Here is a 21,891-nt window from a genome sequence, read left to right as displayed (position 1 = left end):
TGGCGCACTGCTACAGTACGCCGCTTGGGAGCGTGGTGGCGCTCCCGCCGAGAGTTCGGATCCCACATACAGACCGGTTCCCGCTCACTGGCTGAGCGAGGCGCGGGGGCGACACCGAGGGTTGCGATCCCGTTGCCGGTCCCGGTCCGGTAGGGGCGCGACACTGAGGGTTGTGATCCGTTGCCGGACAAGGAAAAAGAAAAAAAAAAAAAAAAAAAAAAAAAGATGAAATATATTTCAGTAACATATTTTTAACCCAATACATCTCCAATATATCATGTCATGTCAACATGCAATTGATATAAAAAACATTTAAATGAAATATTTTATACTCCTTTTTCATGCTAAATCTTTGAAAGTGGTGTGCACTTTACAGACTCAATACATCTCATTTCAGACTAGCTCAGTAAGTTTTTTTTTTTTCCTTTTTGTCTTTTTTCGTGTCCGGCAACGGATCGCAACCCTCAGTGTCGCACGGACCGGACCGGGACCAGCAACGGGATCGCAACCCTCGGTGTTGCGCCCGCACCTCGCTCAGCCAGTGAGCGGGAACCGGTCTGTATGTGGGATCCGAACTCTCGGCGGGAGCGCCACCACGCTCCCAAGCGGCGCACTGTAGCAGTGCGCCACCGGGCCGGCCCTAGCTCAGTAAGTTTTAAGTGCTCAGCCATGTGTGGCTAGTGGATACTATATTGGACAGAGAGTATTAAAGTCATAGGAAATAAAATTGAAATTGAACTAACAGACTTTTTTTTCTGGCAGAAGGTATGATACAGTGACAAAAGACTCTTAAGCATAAAAACATTATGTTAGGGTAAAATTTTATGGGAGAACTAGAATGGAAATATGAATTTAAATAGAAATATGAAAGATATAAAATATCCTCCTGTTATAGAAAATTTGTTCATATATTTTTTAAGTTGATAATAGTGGGAATCAAATTTATGGCATTTAGGTTCCTTTGGATATATCCAAATGTGTGAGTATTTATAACACATCAGATATTATATTTTTCTCAACTGCTTAAATTTACATAGATAAATTTCAGATGTCAACTTAAAATGTGCAAGGGTATATATAATTTTACAAAATACAAAATGATTTTGGGCACATGTAAGAAAAGTATTTGATGAAAATATTGTCCTAGGGAGGAGCCAGCAAAATAAAGCAAGGGTGTTGGGGAACAGAGGACGCAGAGATGGGTGTGAAAAGGCAATGAAGTACCAGTGAGTGGCAGTTGCGTCTGTATCATGGGACTAAAGAAAGTATGAAAAATCTAGAGACAATCACATTGTGATGGTCACAGAACACTGACTGAGAAAACTGGACAGAGAATCACAGATACAATATCAACAGCAGGTCTGAGCGTAAACTGGACAGAAGAACCAGCCTGAAGGGAGACAGCATTGAAAAGAGGGGATCTCTTTAGCCTGGCAATAAGGCTGGCGCAGATTTGGCAGAGACAGGAAGATGCACGAGGTCCCCAGGCCAGGCCACCCACCCATGTATGAACTGGAGTTTCAAGCTGTCCTCAGGAGCCTTTTCTCGCTTGAGGAAGGGCACTGCGTGGTTTTTCTCTTTACTTTGTTGCTTTAGCTGAGGTAGATCTTCTTTGTAAACCTTAAAGTACAACAAAAACATTTAGTTGAGATACCTTTCTTCAGGTTTGAAAAACATTAATATCTTGGCACTCTTAAGACACCTTTAATTGCTTCAATACAAAGTTTTTGAAAACATAAGACATGGGATCAAATATTACTTTCCCTTAATACACAAAACACGAAATATTTTGTAAATGGGATTTTAAATAATTTCTTTTTGGATTTGTTATTATTTTCTTAGGTAATTTATATCCAGAAAATATACTGTTAGCAAAGAAAGAACTTTAATTATTTAAATTATCAAAATATAAATAAAATATTTTATTTCTTTTAAGGCAAAAAAATCTCTTGACGATTCTAACATTGCAAAATGTGGACCTCATGAGTCATGGTGATTTTTTTTCTAAAATCACTTTTCAGAATTATCTTCCTTTCATGGCCTCATGCATCTTGACAGATCAAACTTTGAGATATAGAACAAAGCTCTCAGTCTAACCTAGGACCTAAACTCTGCTGTTGATGTTACAATTTTAATGTACATGAAAATCAATCTGTTCTTTATCATGTATTTATGGCCTATCAAGAAATGTCAATTTAATACATGAAAATGATATATAATTATTAATATTTTCTCATCTTCATGAAGGAAAGTTTTTATTTAACTATATTGCTAAAAAAAAATCATAAAGTATTATATAATAAAGTCCCTGGTTAGAATCTGACCAAAAGTAATTTAAAAAAGGAAGTCAGAAGATATCTCATTACTGGTTTTTCTATTACAGATGCAATAAAATGAGCTTTTAAAATCTAAAGATTATTCATCTGAATTAATGATGCTTTCATCAACTTATCGATGGTTTACTTTAGAGCACTGAATTCTAGTCTTGTTTCTACTGCTTATTTGAACAAGTCTTATAAACTGTGGGCTTTAAATCCCCATCTGTAGAACAGAGTTAAAACCCCGGCTCAGGAATAACTCAGGAATATTGTGAACATAAGTCAAATTATATAGTGAAAGCATTGGAAAGTAAGACATCAGGGAGAATATATAAGTCCTAGGCATGGTTTTCAATACAGGCATGTCTTTTTATTCTTTACTGGCACCATTTTATCAAATAAAAACTTCCCAACTAGATAAAATTTCTTTTTTTTCCCCTAAATCTCATGTTTTGCTTAAATATCATTTCCCTGATATGAGCATATAACATTGTTTAGTGTTTGCATATTTCTACATCAATAACTTTCTTTCAAATCCTTTTAACAGTTATTTTGTGTAATATGTCATATCAATACACAGTCAAGCTGACTTAGTCATGAAGTTGACCCCAATCATCAGTTGGACTGCCTTTATACTAATCCAGTTTTTCAAACACTGAGTCAATAAGTAATGATCATTGGCTGAAAAAAAATGTAATCATCTGGAAAGGAGTTCATATAAGGTTCATACAGAGGCAAACCAAGTAGTGCACAGAATGTTCATTTTGGAGAGAAGCCCAGATCAGCATTCTTATCCTGATACTAAAGGCAAAGCAGACGTGGACAAATTACTTAACCTCTCAGGGTTATTGTGGGGTTGGACTTGATGCATGTAAAGCCCAGGATTCTGGCCCGCAGAGACACTTGATATGTGGTAGCTGCCACAGGTCTGTATGGTAAGTCTCCATGGGCAACTGACAGCTGATGTATCTGATATTGAAATCTTATTCACTCCATGTTCACGTACAGAATCTGTTTCACATACCTTTGTAAAATGACAAGGAAGAAAAGAGAACCCCTACAGTTATCACCATAACAAGGCAGTGTGTGTCGTTTCCTCTCAAGCATTGCTTTCTTCAACACTCACTGTTTAGTGCTAAAATGGAATGTCAGCTTCCAAAAACATTTGGATGCAATTGACCAACTTTTCTATTGGGGATGATTTCTGACTGTAGTGATAATGTGTGTTGTATTTGGACTTTTACTTTAAGTAAATGGATAATTTCTTTAATTAAATGGATAATGGTCACCATAAGTTAATAGAGATAACAGCTCACATGTAACTACCATGCCTCGAGGGTATCCATCCTGTAAAGAAAACACATGCTTTCATGATCTGCTCAAAAAATGAAAAAGAACTATGGCTTCCTGGCACATTTTTCTGCAAACAAAAAGATCTTTATTATTTGATATATAAAGTTTTTGGTGCTAGGAAGGCAAAAAGCCCAAATGTCAGGGATTCAGTTTTGAAACTCTGCAACTACCTTTCACTTAAATTTTTAATGATATCATCAGGAAACACTTTATTTTTAACCTGTATTTAAAGGCAAGAAGTAGGCAATGTTTCTTATTTTTGCCTTAATTCTTTTTTTCCTATCTGCCAGTCAGTTTTAGTGCAATGTCCAAAACCAATGAGATGCAGGTTCTGGGTTATGCGTTTCATTACTCCCTGCTTACTCACTTGGCGATCATAATTGATTTGAGTTTCTTGCTCAATATCAGAGTCCAACTCGGGCACATCAGATAAATCTGAATCAGATTCTTCACTGTAGGAATCAGTGCCACCTTCTGCAGAAATACAACCCACAAGAAACAAGCAAAACTCTAAGACTCTACATAGCTAAAAATATTTTTAAAAATATTTTCTTTCTCATATCCTAACAAATAAAAAATAACTACATCATAATTTTCATTTAATATAGATTTTTAAAACATCTTTTTTTCTTTCATCTTTTGATTAAATTCAGTCCAACCCTCATCTCCTTCCAGGAGCGTTAACAGACTAGGACAACATCCCCCCAGGCACACTGAACTTATTTCTATACTTCTATTAGATAGTAGATTCCTGGTTTTAAAACCTTGCTTTGAAAAATGTAAAAAGGGCAGATTTTACCAAAGGGCAGACTGGGCAAAAAGAAATCCAATCACTTACTTCAGTAAAGATCCTCTTTAGCCTTTTAACATGCCCACCAAGTGCTTGTAATTGCCATGGTCAAAATCACTGCTGAACCCTTCCCAATAGAAACATTTACTTTAGTAGTTTTTTTTTATTACCTGTTCATTCCCTCTGACATCACAGTGGATATAAATAAAAAGATTACACATCCACTGAACTGGAACACATGGGCCCCAATTGTGGACCACTCTTTGAATCCCATTCTGGAGGCAACTTCCATTCCAAAGGTTACACTGTTACCATGCAGCCTGACCGAGCAGGCTCACTCCCCATTACAATTGTCCTAAGAAGGCTGAAACATATACTTTCATGTTATCTTCAAAGGTTAATGCTTCATGTAAACCTTAGACCTTCAATTTGCATTTGGTATAAGGCAAAACCCTTTGAAGGAAATGATCCAATTGACACTATTAGTCTCAAAAGTTTTTTTTCTTTTTAAAAATTTTTAAAATTATAGAAATGATTTTTTTCAAAATTGCTTTAACCCTTTACCTTTAGAATAGATGCTAGAACATTCCTTGAAATGTTTATTGAAAAACAGATATCGAAAAATTATTACTGGTTTTACCCTGGGGTGCAGTTTCCAACATGCCGTTGCTGACATCTTCCGGAATAAACCTCCACTGGAAAACCGAGTGGTCAGCCCCTCCTGTGCTTAACACCCACTGAAAGTCATGGGACCAGCGGACGTTTGTGACATGTGCAGAATGGCCCACATACTTTCTAAATTTGGCTCCTGGAAAGATATTATTGGAGGAAAATATTAGTTATGTGAAAAAAGAGAATTCATTGATTCAAAAAAATCACATTTTATTCATGTTGTGAAGTAAAATCTTTAAAAAATATTAAAAAATAATTTTCAGTCTTACATATCATATAACACATAAGCAAATGCTCCAAAAGATAACTCAATTATTCCAGTGTGCATTAGCTAAAAATGGGTCTTAAAATTTAAGCCCTGTAGCAAAAGACACATCTGAACTTGTTCCAAATAACACCTACTGCTTCACTGATTCTGAAAATAAATGATAAAGAGTGAACATATTACATATTTTTATTTAAGTGCAAGATAAAACAGGCAGTCCTTTGCAATAGGGAAGTGGAAAATAATTCTGTGGAAATCAAAGTCAAATTATTGTTTGGGGTCATATAGACATCGAGTTGGGAAAATACATTTTTTTCTCTTAAATTTGTTGCTTTACTTGGTAAACCCCATCCCCAGGTAGCATATGCAATAGGAAAAGCTATTTGAAGTTATATTCAGGGTTGAACTACTGTAGTGAAATCTCCAGTGCAAGCTCAGTTCACAGCAGCTTAAAGGGACGCATTAACAGGCAAGGTCCACTTACCTGGAGGCTGGGATCTCCAAAGTCAGTGGGAGGTTTCAGGTCAACAAGCACCCCACTCCCCTTCAAAAGTGCCTCTACCTCTTAACAGTTCCTTTAAATGAAATCCCTTTAATGGGGGGAAAGGGGCTGAGGCCATCTGTTCAACTATCAGTTTTAAAATCCAAATACCCCCTGGAGAGATAATGATTTATATGAAGGTAAAATGACTGCCACATGCCCCTTTCTTGAGTTCATGCTCTAACCAGGTAAGCTCTATTATATCAGGGCCTCCAAAAACAATTAGGGGAATACTGCTGCAGAAGGGAAAGGAAGCATTGAGTCTCAAAAGCAACTTTGCCTATTTCAAAGAGTAGCCTAAATCTGTTTTGGTAATAAAGTCAAACTGATTCCAACTAAGGTCAGTTGGAAATTCTGGCTGAAAATTCAATAATTGGGGGGCAGGGTATATTCTTCCCATCTCCCTGCAGATCTTAAAGTGTTGGGCTACCTTTTGCTGTCCTGACCTTTATACCCTCCTCAGAGATCATTTAACCTGTCTCTTCGTAGTAGCTTAAAAATGTCCACCAATTCTTTGATACAAATCAAAATTAATAGATCATGGCAAAAGTGAAGGTGACAGCCAGGAAGAGGTTAAAAAGGCATTGAGGATTCTTCCTTACTCCCTTTTTTGGGTCTCTGCTTGGAATGTCGTTAGAGACACTCAAGCAGTCCACAGAGAGGCTCACGTGGCAAGGAACTGAGGCCTCCTGCCAAGAGCCATGTGAGTTAGCCTTGTTGGAAGTGGATCCTCTGGTCTCAGTCTAACCTTCAGATGACTGCAACCTCATGACAGACCTTAAACCTGAATCACCCAGCTATGCTTCTTGTGAGTCCCTGCATCCTAAAACCATGAGATGATAAATGCTTGTGCATTTAAGCTGCTAAATTTGGCGGGTAATTTGTTATGCAACAATAGATACCTAATCCACTCTTGGGAGGTTGGAACTAGAAGTTGCAAAAGCACTAGTGTCGTTAATATTTAGACATCATATCTCTGATCTTTTCTTCCCTCTCCCCTGCTCACTTATGCTGCTCCAAGCACACTAGCCCCTTTGCTATTCCTCAAGCATGCCAGGCACTCTCTGCCTCTAGGCTTTGCATTGCTGTTCCCTCTCTCTGGAATCCTCCTTCCCTGGATATCTGAGGGCTGGTTCCCTCATGTCCTTCAGGTTTCTAGTCAATTGAAACCCTAACAGTGAGCCCCTCTTTGACCACCTTATTTAAAATAGCAACACTATGCTGCCATGCCTCAGCACTCCTGCTCCTATCGTTTGCTTCATTTTTCTTCATACCACTCTATCAGACATGTCTATATTTTCTTGTGGATTGACTGTGTCCCCCCAAATAGAACAAAGCTCCATGAGGGCCAGGATTTGTGCTTGTTCTGTTCACTGACATATTCTCATCTTCTAGAACAGCACTAAATATTTATTGAATAAACATAGGCCAATTCATCTCTTCCAAGGCTTTCCTTAGGACACTAAGTGACTTTACAAGACCTCCCTTCGTTCTTTGTACCGCAAGGAGGGCTCAGGCATCAGCCTTCATCTCTTCTCTATCAACTTTCTCTCCCATAGCTTCAAATATTGTCGATATGCCCATGACACGCCAAATGTTCAACTCCAGCCCTAAACTCTCCCTGGAGTGCTGACAGGCCATGTGTCATGTCCATTTTGATGTCTAATAGGTGCTTCAAACTTCCCTTTACACTCCTACCCCCATAAAACATGCACACACAGAGGAAAAAACCTTTTTTCATCTTCCTATCTCTGTTAATGGCACCAACTAACGATCCCATTGCTCAAGCTCAAAACTTAAGAATCATCCTTGATAATTCCTTTCTTTTCCTCTATTCCCACATCAATGAATCAGAGAGTCCTTCAGCTCTTGAAACTGTTTCCTAAATCCAACCACCTCTCTTTGCATCTGTTCCCCAAAACTTTGCACAAGCCATGTCACCTCTTACCTGGGCTCTTGCAATAATCTCTCTACTTGAAGCCTCCCCTTCCCTAACCCATTCCACACAATATGAAAGTCGTCTTTTGAAAACTTAAACTGGTCACATCATTTCTCCACTTAAAACCCTCAATAGTTTTTCATTAGCTATCTACAATAAGAACTACTGAAAGAAATTAAAGAGGACACAAAAAGGTAGAAAGACATACCATCCTCTTGGATGGAAAGAATTAACATCGTGAAAATGTCTATTCTACCCAAAGCAATCTACAGATTCAATGCAATTCCCATCAAAATACTAATGACATTCTTCACAGAAACAGAAAAAGCAATCCAAACATTCATATGGAACAACAAAAAACCCCAAATAGCCAAAGCAATCCTAAGCAAAAAAAAATAAAGCCAGAAGAATAACACTAACCGACTTCAAATTATATTACGAAACTATTGTAAGCAAAATGGAATGGTACTGGCATAAAAATGGCATTGTACTGGCATCCATATGCAGGGAAATGAAATTGGACCTTTATTTCTCACCATATACCAAAATCAACTCAAAATGGGTTAAAGACAAATATAAGACCTGAAACCATAAAATCACTAAAGGAAAACATAGGGGAAACACTCCAGGTAATAGGTCTGGGCAAAGACTTTATGAATAAGACCCCAAAAGCACAAGCATCAAAAGAAAAAAATAAATAAATGGGATTATATCAAACTAAAAAGCTTCTGCACAGCAAAGGAAACAATCAACAGAGCAGAAAGACAACCTACAGAACAGGAGAAAATATTTGCAAACTACACATCTGACAAGGGATTAACACCCAGAATATACAAAAAACTCAAACAACTATACAGTTAAAAAAAATCCAATTACAAAAAGGGCAAAGGAGATGAATAGACACTTTTCAAAGGAAAACATACAAATGGCCAACAAGTACATGAAAAAATGCTCAGCATCACTAGTCATCAGACAAATGCAAATCAAAACCACACTGAGATGTCATCCACCCCAGTTAGACTGGTCATTATTAAAAAAGACTAAGAATAACAAATGCTGGCGAGGATGTGGGGAGAGGGGAACCCTTCTACGCTGTTGATAGGACTGTAAATTAGCACAGTCATTATGGAAAACAGTAGGGAGGTTTCTCAAACAACTACAGATAGAGCTACCATATGATCCAGAAATCCCATTACTGGGTATATATCCAAAGGAATGGAAATCATCATGTCAAAGGGATATCTACACTCCCATGTTCATTGCAGCTCTATTTACAATAGCTAAAATATAGAACCAACCTAAGTGTCCATCAACAATGACCAGATAAAGAAAATGTGGTATATGTACACAATGGAATACTACTGAACCATAAAAAAGAATGAAATTCCGCCATTTGCAGCAACATGGATGAGTCTGGAGAAAATTACATTAAGTGAAATAAGCCAAACTAAGAAAGAGAAATACCACATGTTCTCATTTATTACTGGGTGCTAAGAAAGAAAGAAGGAGAGAGAGAGAAAAAGAGAAAAAGAGAGGAAGAGAGAAAAGACCACAACAATTCATTGAACTTTTAGAAGGAGAGAACAAACCTAAGGTTACTGGAGATGGGTGCAGGGAAGGTGGGGGTTTGGAAAGGGACATGTCAGGTAAAGGGCAGAAAGAAAAATCATGATTTGTAATAATGATTATGCTAATAATAATAATAATAAAGAAAGAAAAAAATCACAAAAAGAGTTAAAAATAATTTTCATAAAAAATATAGCTTTTCATTGCACTTAGAATTACACCAAATTTCTAGTAGTGGCTACAAGGCCCTTCTTGGTATGTTCCTCGCCACCCTCTCCAACCTCACAGTACACAGCTCTCCCCTTATTCACTACTAGTCACACTGGCCTTTCTGTGCCTGCATGGCATTGAGCTCGCCCAAGCTATATCGAAGACCAGCACTTTCCCCTTCAAGGTTTTTGCAACTCAAGTCGCACAACATCCAGGATACCAGGTGTGTGTGTGAGAGAGCATGTGTGAGTGTGTGTGTGAGCACATGTGTGAGTGTGTTTGAAGGATTAACAGAATGTGAGTGAACAGGTGGAACATGGAGATCCTCAGACTTTGAGTCTCCCCTTGGAGTAGGGATAGGTACCAAGAGTATTAAGACATGGCAAATGTCAGTGAGCAAGGCTTTGGATTTTACCTCATGTCAGTGCCTGTGGGGTAATGGTCAAACAGGATGTAGTCTAAGTAACATCAAGGAATACTGTCAGTATTGATCCTAATTCTTTTAAAATTTTAAAACTTAAAATGAAAAAAACAAATTGGTTTGGCTACATAAAAATACCTCTGCAGTCACTTTCATTAGCTGCAGAACACATATCTCATTACTGTGCAACAGAGTATGACACACACATAATCACAAATGTGTCCAGTTAACCGTTGTGAGTTTTATTGAGTCACAACGGGAAACTGTAGTGTTTGCTCAGTCTCCCGCACTTGATCATGATCATCAGCTCCTGCTCATATTTAGCTGTTTACAGGTTCAAAACTTGGGGGAAATGCTCATCATGGCACCCTAGGTTATACAGAGACAAGTTCTACCACAGCTGTTATTCCCTTCAACAATTCTCCCACTCTTCTACTAACTTCCCCACCAGTAGTTTTGGCACAAAAAGGACACAAAAGCCTAAACGTCTCTGAGGACTACTGCAAGATTTATAAAACAAGTGAAAAGTAGGACAAGTTGATTTGCTGTGAGAGTGTGGATACGTCTGCAGATTGCTGAGGTGAGTTTTACTGCTCTCACCAGACCACGCCTCTGGCTGTCCTCCTCTCCTCATTCATTCAGATGCCCTCTGTGTGCCATCATCCACAGGGTTATTTTTCATATCAGGGTGACTTGAGCACTACTCACCGTGCCCTGCCCCCACCTAGTTTTAATAATAGATTCACATTTATGTTACTATTTTTCAGACCCAAGTCCACCTTACAAGCTTGGGGATACACAGAAGATATCAACTCTCATTGAGTTAACTTTACCCCCAAGTTCTGGCACTAGAGACCAGTAATATTGCTTCTGACCCCAATAATGTTCCTTCTGAATTCCCAGATACTTTCTGGTTGCCTAACTTACCCTCTGCAAGTTACTCGATCTAACAAGATACACCTTATTACTCAACTAGCAAGATATGCCCTTTACTCAAAAGGCCCATTAGGGAGAGAGAGGAGTTTGAATTTGACACATTGAGGTAATTTTGTGCCTCAAGCATTTCAAACTGATAGCTGTTTTGTCGTGTATGAGTGTTGGTGGTTTTGCTATGCTTTTTATGTTCCATTTTGCACCATAATTGTGGCTGCTTCAAAACTGCCAGTTAGCTGAAAATAACTTTCTGATTTCATTTTTCAATCCCTTTCCTTGCTTAATCTAAAAATTGTTCAAGTGAAAGAGTCTTCAGGCAGCAGCATGTCCCTGCTGATTGCGGTCTTAAGATCAGAGTTTCAGGATAGAGTGGAGGAGTCTCAGAAGAGCCTGTATATGGGTTTTGCCTAAACTTGCAAAGGAAGAGGAGGATGGGGTCATTAGATGGTTAATTCCATCACATTCTACAAAGCTTGGAGGTGCACATAATTGAAGTCACACGTTCTTAACAATACTAAAACAAACAACAGAAAGTGAGGGCAGGGAAGGTTGTTATGAATCTAACTTCTCTCTCAACAATTCCAGCAGTTATGTAAGTCTGGTTTGCAAAATTAGTGCTGTGACAAGGGGTCCCTAAACTGTATTATCATCTGGATGATCACTTTCAGATTTTATTTTAATTATGTCTAAAAAGGTTAGCTTTGCTTTTCCATAGCTAAGCACAAGTAGCTGTGAGGCATGAAAGAATTTTAATTACACCATTTTAAAGGAATATATAATTTAAATTATAAATATGTATTTAAATAAGTATAAATAATACACGCATGCACAGCACACATGAATGAACACACACATACACAAGTGTACGCCCACATACACCACAAAAGCTGCAAAAATAAATAAAATGAATAAGTATAAATAAAATAAAATATGGTTTGAATTGTAAAACAAGTCTCATGAATCACAAGTGGTAAGTAATAACTATTAAATTCTGACTTAAACTTGCAAAACTACATATCTTAGATGTCAACAACACATTTTATTTAAAATTGTTGAAGAGGAAATATAAATATACAAGATAAAATGAAGAATCTGCTGGAATAGACATCAAGAAAATAAGCCTTAATTGACTGTATACACAGTCTAGAGTAAATCTTTATTCAATCAAACATCTCTTTTGGTCTTACCTTTCTTTTTTCTTTTTAAAGCAGCTTTATTGAGACATACTTCCCATAACATAAAATTCACCCATTTAAAATGTATAATTCTATACTGGCCAGCTGCCAAAAATAAAAAATAAAAAAAGTAAAGTGTACGGCTGGCCCGTGGCTCACTTGGGAGAGTGTGATGCTGATAAAACCAAGGCCACGGGTTCGGATCCCTGTATAAGGATGGCTGGTTAGCTCACTTGGGAGAGAGTGGTGCTGACAACACCAAGTCAAGGGTTAAGATCCCCTTACTGGTCATCTTTAAAAAAAAAAAAAAAGTAAAATGTACGATTCTATGATTTTAAGTATGTTCACAGAGTTGTGTAACCATCACAACTGTCTAACTGTAGAACATTCCATTACCCCTCTCCAGAAGAAAGCCCTATCCATTAGCAGTCACTCCTTCTTTTGCCCTTGTCCCCCACCACCCCCACTCCCACCCCAGGCCTTACCTTTCTTGAGAGTAGGAAATTTAAACAATTTAACTAGTCCAAAATCATCTCCAGACACCAGCACTGAGCTGTTGTAATTTGCATCCACTGAATTGATGTCAGTGACCTCAGTGTATTTCGGCCAAATTCCACTCACTTCAGGGCCTTTCACACATGTCCAGGATGCCCAGGGAATCCCTTTGATTTCTTCTTTACTTGTTAAAGGCTTCCCAGCTGAAAATAATCAATATTAATATAATGTTACACTTAAATAAAAAGTATATTCTAATTTATTTTATTCATTTTTCTTTGCTTACAGAGGTCCATAATATTTGTTTTTAAAAAACTTCTATAAATCAGAAAAAACTACAGATTCTAATCTCTTTATCCAGTTTTTTTTTCGTAGGGTTCAGAGAAAGCACATATTCAAAACCCATACATATGAGTAAAAAAAAAGATTATTGTATTAAATGTAATGTCTCAAACTACCAATGTTTACTTGACCTCAATTATTTAGATACAGGTGATATTATGCTTTTTACTATTAATGGAATAACTTTTATTGTATTATGTATTATCAAATTAGTCACCAATATTTTGCCAGGTTTTAAAGCTTTGGCAAAGGGGGAGGGAGGGGATTAGCAAGAAATTAGTAAGGGCCACATTGTGTAATGATAAATGTAATAATTAAAATAAATATTTTTTTAAAAAAAACTTTGGCTAAGTTTATCCTGAACTTCTATTTTTCGTAATTTAAGGATACTTAAAAGTGATTTTTAAAAATTTCAGGCTCAATAAATTAATGGAAAAGATTAATGAATTTTATTACTTAAATTTTAAAGTTCTAGGCACTGAAAATCCACAAAAATTATGATGAAATAAATGTAATTAGTTGAGGAAAATAGTCCCAACAATTGTGCTACGTATGGTCTCAAATGTATGGCACAATACCCAGTTTCCACAAGTAGCAGGTTAGGGATGTCCACAGAGGATACATAAAGGAAGAAACACAAACAATAAAGAAATGTTTGGGGAAATGGTTAGCTACACACAATTTTAAAACTGAAAATCAAGACAAAGTGTAAAATTTCATATTTTCTCTCCAAAATAAATAAATATTTTCAAATAAAGAATCTGTGAGAATAGATGCTTTTGTACATTACTGGCACATTATCAAATTGGCACCCCCAATTCTGGACTGTCACACAGCATTACATAAAAATACATTGAAAAGACTACAGAATCAGAGATTTTATATTTGTAACATAGTCTTTGACCCAGTATTCTTGCTCTGGAGACTATAATCCAATGAAGTAACTCAGAAGAAAAAATACCAACTATACAAAGATATCTGGAGCTGCACTATCTGGATCAGCAAAGAAACTAAAAATAAGCCCAAATCCCCAATAATAGGAGAATGATAAAGTAAATTACAATGCCACAACAGGTCAGAATGTTACTTTGTTATTGCAAATAATGAATATGTGTTATATTTTGATATTGCAAATGACGGATTTATTCCATATTTTTCTACATATGTGTGAGGTACTGAATAGCAAGCTGACAAAGTCCTTGTTATTCTAGGGAAAAAGCCAGCAAGGCTGGCTTCCTGTTTTGCCTGCTCCCTCTCCTTGAGGTCTGACCTTTGATTGAACCCAGGATCCTGAGAGCTTTGTAAATGAGAAACTTATGTTCTTATTTTGTTGATAAGTAGTTAGCCATGAACCTTCAGGCACTGTGGCAGCTGAAGATGTTCCATAAATAGCTTTGTACCAGACAAAACTGATTTAATCAGTACAATTTGTTATTTTCACTGGCTTATAAAAAGGAACCTAAAGTAAACTAAGATGCCTTGCAGGTCATCAGCCTGTAAGGTCCTCCTGATCCCATAAAGTGTGTCTCTTTCATTTCCCACCATCTCCCCTCGGGGTACTAGGTGGCGACACATATGTAAAAATAATGTGAAATAATATCAAGCAAAGAAAATAGACCAAAGAAATATAGAACTAGTAATGGTGCACTGATAAGTCTGACTCTTAAAAATGTTGAAGTTATATGTTAGACATTATTTTATAGTAAACAATTTTCCAACAGAAAATTTAAGACAAAATACAATTGAGGTCAAGATTCATGTTAAATTTTTACTCTTACATTAAAAATTATTAATCAAAGATTACAATAAATACAGAAATTTATCTTTTATTTATAATATTTTAGTATTACAAACTAAATGTTACTAAATGGGTACTATGTAAATCAGATTAATTGTTTATAAAAGGCATAATGGGGTCACAAATAAAAATTGCTTGTTTTTAATTCCGAAAAGCACATTTCGCCAAATAATCATATAATAAGGGCTTCCAACTATGAAGAACACAGATTTGGGACTAAAGCAATCACAGTAAATGAGGGCTATGATCCTCAAATCTTAGAGGATTCAAATCTTGAGAAATTGTCTTGAAGTTATAAGCTGATCCCAGAGATAGTTTCTAATTCTCCCAGGCCATCTTAAAGATTCAATAGACTGTTCTGCTCCCTTTGGATTCTGGCAGAAACCAGTTTACCTAATGATAATGTAGCCGACTCCCCCTTGGTATCAGAGTTATGATGGGAGCGTTACTGCCTTGCAAGCTGAAGCCCACAAATTATACCTCCAGTTCATTTTCATTCATCTCTAACCTTGCTGCATTACTGTGTGTGCAAGGCACTGACAGAAGTATTATGACTATATTGCATCAGCACCATTTATTTATTCAACCTCTTAGGGATATATTAATGAACAATGAAATTGGCAAAGAGCAGGAAGAAGGAAGAAAGAGGGAATAATAAGCAAAGGACTTGAATAATTAACTAAATGGGTCATGAACCTCCAAATACGGGAAGCTGGCTCTATAACTATTTCAGGTTTTCTCTACTTTAAAAAATTATGAAATATTTCAAGCATACAGAAAATTATAGAGACTCCTATAGTGAACAAGTATGTGCACCATCCATCTTCAACAGATCTTAACATTTTGTCTTTATCACAGTAGAATTTTAGCTTAAAACAATGCTACAGGTAGTTAAAATCCACAGGGTACTCCTCTCCAATTTCATTTCTCTCTCCTTTCTTAGAGGTAATCAATGCCCTGAATTAGGTGTTTATCATTCCCATACATTTTTAAAACATTTCACTACATATGTATATGGTCATAAATAGTACAATTTGTTTTCATGTCCTACAATTTTATATGAATGATTGCACACTCTACATAACATTCTGCAACTTTTTGTTTGCCCAGCATTATATTTTTGAGATCTATCCATATTGACACAAGTAATCTAGCTTATGTTCTTTACGGTATTCCATTAAATAAATATACCACATTCAATTAAACTCTTCTCATGTTGATAAACACTGAGGCATTGTGTCTCATTTCTGGCTGTTACAAACACTGCTACAACAAACATTCTTATGCATGTGCCTTTGTGCATGCTCTCACTAGCAGAACATGTGGTTTCCATTTCCCTGCTTCTCACCATTTAATATTGACCGGACATTTAATTTTGCCAATTGAAATAGAGTAAAATGAAACCTTACTGTCATGTTAATGATCATTTCTCTGATTCCTAGTTCATATGTTTATTGGTCACTTGAACTTTGCCCACTTTTCCAGTATTTTTTTCCTTTCACTTATCTTTAGTCATTCTCTATATATTCTAGATATCTACCCTAGTCTATGCCTTGTCTTTAAATGATATCCCTGGTCTCTTTTGCTATACAGTAATTTTTTATTTTAATGTGTCCCAATTAATCAACCTTTCCTTTGAAAGCCTGTGATTTGGAGATCTTGTTTCAGAAAACATTCCTTGCCCTGAGGTCACAACATTCTCTTATATCTTCTTCATGCGGTTCAAAGTTTTGCTTTCACGAACTTCCAATGCCTACACATGACTTACATGGCATCTTGTAGAACAAACGTTCTCCCGCACCGTCATTAGTTTGCAAGTATTTACTATCCAAGGACCAGTCGATGTGCGTAATGAAACTAAGGGACTTATTGCATTCTCCAATTTTCTTATACCGCTGGGCAACAGCATACACATCTACTGGACCATCGTTGGATCCCACTGCGAGGTAAGAACCATCGGGAGAAAATTTCATTTCATGAATGACTTCTTTTCGATCTTTGATATGAACCACTTCTGTCATATCTCTGTAAGAATGAAAAGCAAAATGATAAACAGCAAACCTAGAAATAGAAAACCCAAGTCGTGTTTTGTCAGAGAAAAAAAATGTTTTGAAAGGGAGAGAAAACCTATAGGAAATTAAAGGATTAATTTTTGAGAAAAGTTATAAATTACTATTTAAAATTTATGGCCAGTTTAGAAAAATTAATAATAAACATTTAAGATAATATTTTGGGTTTCCAAGGCAAAAACAAAAAATTTAATGAAGTGCATATTTGCTCTCTTGTTCAACTATATATTATTTTTCCCTAAAATTTTTGTTAAAAAAATTAAGAGTTTGTAAAATTGTTTTTACGTCATGAAAAAAGGTAAAATATATTTAAGGTTAGCATAAAAATAAACCGTCTTTTTTATACTTTAAGAACAAGAAACCAGCGACTGTTAAGCTTGATGATTATTGCTGTCAAAAGAGCAATTCAAAAAAGAAGAAAAGGGCCGGCCTGGTGGCGCACTCGGTGTGATTATTGCTGTCAAAAGAGCAATTCAAAAAAGAAGAAAAGGGCCGGCCTGGTGGCGCACTTGGTGGAGTGCGGCGCTTGGGAGTGCCGCGGCGCTCCCACCGAGGGTTCGGATCCCATATGGAGACCGGTCCGCCCACTGGTTGAGCGCGGTGCGGGCGCGACACCAAGGATTGCGATCCCGTTGCCGGTCGCGGTGCGGGCGCAACACCAAGGGTTGCGATCCTGTTACCAGCCATGAAAAAAGACAAAAGGGGAAAAAAAAAAAAGAAGAAAAAAAATTACCTTTTTTAATGCTGAATTGTTATATAATCATTTTAACTTTCATTATGAAAGATCAGTGATGAAAACGCTGAGTCACTGGGATATTTTGTATCCTTTCTGATCAGATTCTTTAAGAATTCCTGCTCACATTTGAAACCTCACTGAAGTTGTTTTTCCTATGGCTGTGAGACAGGATTGTGACTGGCAAGTCCCCTGAGCCAGTAAAGATGGCTTCAAGTCCAAAGCAAACTGAATGCATAAATAATACCAAATATTTGCTTCCACATAATAATCCCTCATACCCTGCTATCATTTATTAATAACTTTATAGTGTACTATAATGCTATAAAACAGGTGCGAGGGGATTTTTTTTTTTTCGCTCAGGAAATCCATCAAAAAGGAAATCGGGTAATTAGCCATCTTTTCATGCCTCACTAAGCAGAGAAAGAAAATGTTGCCCACCAACTCGGGAATGAGTTATATGTGGCTGGTAATGAGAATTTAGTGTAATAAGCTGTGCCAAGAGCACTCATCAAAGCTATATAGAATTTTCTCTGTGCAAAACATGCAGTATTTAATTTATAGCTGCCTTTCTCTTCTGTAATCACAAAATTGTGAGCCAAGAGAACTAATACATTCAGAGGAATTACAAGGGTGGGTCATCATTTTTGTTCAGTAAAAATAATATAGGATGTTAGTGAATAGGAAATATTTTATTTTAGTATTGCTTATGCTCAAGCTCACCTCTAAAAATCTGTTGCTGTTGGATGCTGCTTTATTCTTTCTTCCTCTTTTCTTGGCTTACTACAAAGCCTACAATCTCTTATCCGAAACCCTTGGGATCAGATGTGCTTGGGAATTCGTTATTCATTGGATTTTAGAAAGGTTCACAAACTATATATTATGTAATATCCCCAGTGGGGGCTGGGGCAGCACCCTGTATTAAACACAATGTTTTTTCAGCAAATCACATGGTACATGATTCCTACTAAGAGATTAATAGACTATAAACAGGTTCACATCAGTTTGTTGGGTTATGCTGTGCTGCCAAATAAGTTACCAGAGAACTTTGGATTTTCAGAGTGTTTTGGACTTCAGAATTACAGACAGGAATACCATAGATCCATGATCCACTATCGGAAAGAGTAAATGTATTTTTCCTAAGGTCTTGGCATGTATTATGCCCAGGAAAATCTTAATTTTTAACAAGAGAGCATCTCTAAATACCATTTTCAGTATCAGTACATGCCTGACTCGGAGAACAATGAAAGAGCCATCCTTCATGCCCAGGGCCAACTGAGATCCATCGGGGCTGAAAGCGACACTGCGAACCGCTTCCTCCATGTTACAGCGGGCGATCAAGGCATGGTCAGCCAGGCTCCACAGCCTAAGCATGAGAACAAAGCAACAACAGAACACCACCAACTTCTCACAGTCGTCGGCCAGCCCAAGGCAGGAAGGCCTGCTCACCACACTGACAGCAACCAGAAAGGACATAGTTGCTTCACACCAGTGTCCTCTGTCATGGCCTGCCAATGTAGAGTTGCACATTGAATAGTTTACTGGTCCCTTAGGCAGCCTGTGCTGTTTGGCCTAAAGCTTATGGTATTCTCTCAATGTCTCATCCATTATTCATGATCCCATGCTGTTTTTAACTTTGTACTATTTTAAGCAATGTAAGCTTTGCTTTAATAGCACAAAGAAACCATCCCTCCTCAGTAAATGATATTATCTCTATAAAGTCACTAAGCTAATCCTTCTCAAGAAATTATAACTTTTACCCTTCCCAAATTTTAATACTCAGTGAAAAACACAATTGACATTTCAGCCAAATTAATGGGTAAAGGGAATAAGACAGATTCTGGCAGTCAGGGCTCCTCAGGGATGTTTACAATTCTTAAACTCAGAACAATTCTTAAAATACAAAAGCCAAAGATTTTCCTGAAATCACATCTTTCTGAATGGGTATGAATGAAGTTTCACACGTGTTTCAATGACTTGGTAGCATTGTCCTGACTGCTCTGGGAAAGCTCAGAGTAAAGGAAGAACGAGAAAGAGAAAAGGAGGAAGTAAATAGATGTGCACGTATAACCAAACACACACTTGTGCCACACGGAGAGACAACTGTAGTTGTTCTCACTGGTTTTCAGATTGCTGAGGCTTTCACGCTTGGTAGAGACTGAAAAAAAAGAATTAATGAGTACACTGATTGTATCTTGATCAGATTAATAAACATACAGAATAAGGCGGGAAAAGCAGGGACCTCTAGTCTATTAAAACCCAGGAGCAGCAATAAATCAGTCAACTGATCATTCTTTTCCTCATTCTCACTTGCTCTCTCTGGCCTGGTTGCTGTCGAGCAAACTCAAAGCTCAGTAACAAATACTAAAGTCAGTGTAATAGTCTTCATTTCAAACGTTTATAACATACGTTCATTCCTTCCACAGTCACAAGAATACTATAGGCATACTTGTTTTGCTCATTTTACCCAATATTGTGCTCTCAAAGAAAAACAAATGATCCATCCCAGAACCCGAGGCCCTAATAAAATTGCTTTTCTCAGGAGCCAGCATTTTCCTTCAGTTTGAAGACAATGTTCATTTACTCCTGTGCTAAGGACAACTTTAAAAATCAGAATTTAGGTTCTAATGATGATGAATGAGAGAGTCTCTGACTAAATTGTCAAATGGCTGTGCAGTCCTCTACAGAAGACCCAGGGCAGGAGGGGGAAACACGGTCTCATCACAGATAAGTGTGCTTAGCTTGTATCCTGAACTAGAAAGAGTACTGGAAGCCAGACTGTTATTTACACGGTATTCGTATATTTTCACTCAGAACATTTTTATGACTTAAGATGGAGCCAAAGAAAGATACCAACAACATAATGCCAAGAAGCCAACTGTTATTGAGCTAAATATCTCAACATTTCATTCGGAAAGCGTGTGGTTCTGAATTTGCAGTTTATCCTTAAATTACAAGCAAATTTGGGCAAGAAAGATCTGTTACCCCAAGAAAGTCAGCAAGGTGCACAGAGCTCACCTGACAGAGCGGTCATCGCTGCCTGTCACAGCCAGAGGCTTCTTGGGGTGCAGGGCCAGAGCCCAGAGCTCCCCCTCACAGTGGCCCTGCAGGATCAACATCGGCTTGTCTCTCTCTCGCACAATCACTTCAAATATCTCGCTGTCCTGGGTCCCGGCTAGAAGGCGGTCTGCTTTCCAGCACACACTCCGAATAGAGAGGCCTGACAAAAATAAATACAATAAAAGCATATCTTCATACTATTCACAAGTAAAAGAAAAACACAAAGTAAATACTCTTTCACCTGGATAGCATCAAATACAACACACTTGAAAATTCCTGGAGGAAGAGAATCAATTCCTCACACCCTTCTGTTATTTACCATTGCCTTACATGTGTTGGATGTTTCCCCCACCCTTTGTGATACAGTCTGCAAAAGAGTGACAGCTTTTTCTTGTCTGACTTAGGATAATGATGTGTTTTTACAGCAGGACGCATTCTAAATACTATGTGTTAAAATGAATATAAGAGAAGAAATCAGCCTTTATGGGAACCTAAGCCTCCTTGAAACCATTTCCTTCTGATTTGCTATGGAAAAGTTAATCACTTCAATCTTCAGGATGATAACATTGTGTTAAAATTATATGTGGGTAATACTACAGAACAGTTAATTATTGTATTAGGCAATTTTGGTATATATTTGATCAGAACACAGACTCATTCTACTGGATAAACAGATGCACTATGTCCCAGAAATATGCAAATGAAACAACTAATTTCAGTCTCAAAATACCATCAAACATTTGTCAGAGAAGATGCTGTTCTTCACTGACTCAGTTTATGGAATCTTCTCCAAGCATAGTACTCCTTTTAAATCCAACCTTCTACTTTGTAGCAGTATTTCATCCTCTCTAGGCAGCTTGCCTGCCTGAGTCTTGATCTCTCGGACTTCTTGCTGTCTATTTCATCCCTTATTGGGTTCATTATTTATTTACTTATGCAGTGAATTTTCTTATATCTAAAGTAGAAATAGAGAAGTAATCCCACTTTCATAACCACTTCAAAACAAGGAAAGGGTGTGATAAGCCTTGAGGTCTGAGTCACCTCCCCAGCAGACTTTGTGTCTTTGGTATAGAGATTACCAGAAGTCCAGAGACCCAGGCTTTACTCCTGCTCTATACCTGACTGGCCAGACACCCAAGGGAGATTCCCTAGATTATAACCATGGAGACCATGTAATTTATCATCCAAACTGGAACCCCTTTGAAAGTACA

General features: G+C 37.4%; 1 protein-coding gene across 1 annotated transcript in view; it reads right to left on the bottom strand.

The window, feature by feature from the left end:
• The window catches only part of LOC103590996 (echinoderm microtubule-associated protein-like 6), a gene marked incomplete at its 3' end in the record, with an annotated part of 206,778 nt that overhangs the window by 44,714 nt on the left and 140,173 nt on the right, over positions 1-21,891 (bottom strand). The window contains exons 7-13 of the mRNA XM_008573359.1: positions 20,639-20,840; positions 18,849-18,986; positions 16,587-16,843; positions 12,669-12,881; positions 5,102-5,269; positions 4,039-4,145; positions 1,502-1,620 (exon numbers count right to left, since the gene is read on the bottom strand). Coding sequence (XP_008571581.1) covers positions 1,502-1,620; positions 4,039-4,145; positions 5,102-5,269; positions 12,669-12,881; positions 16,587-16,843; positions 18,849-18,986; positions 20,639-20,840 — 1,204 coding nt within the window. The remainder of the gene's footprint in view (positions 1-1,501; positions 1,621-4,038; positions 4,146-5,101; positions 5,270-12,668; positions 12,882-16,586; positions 16,844-18,848; positions 18,987-20,638; positions 20,841-21,891) is intronic.

Source organism: Galeopterus variegatus, unplaced genomic scaffold (assembly GCF_000696425.1).
Source record: "Galeopterus variegatus unplaced genomic scaffold, G_variegatus-3.0.2 Scaffold909, whole genome shotgun sequence".
In the NCBI taxonomy this organism is placed as follows: domain Eukaryota; kingdom Metazoa; phylum Chordata; class Mammalia; order Dermoptera; family Cynocephalidae; genus Galeopterus; species Galeopterus variegatus.
The sequence above is the reverse complement of the archived record's forward strand: the minus strand, read 5'-3'. Positions and strand labels throughout refer to the sequence as shown.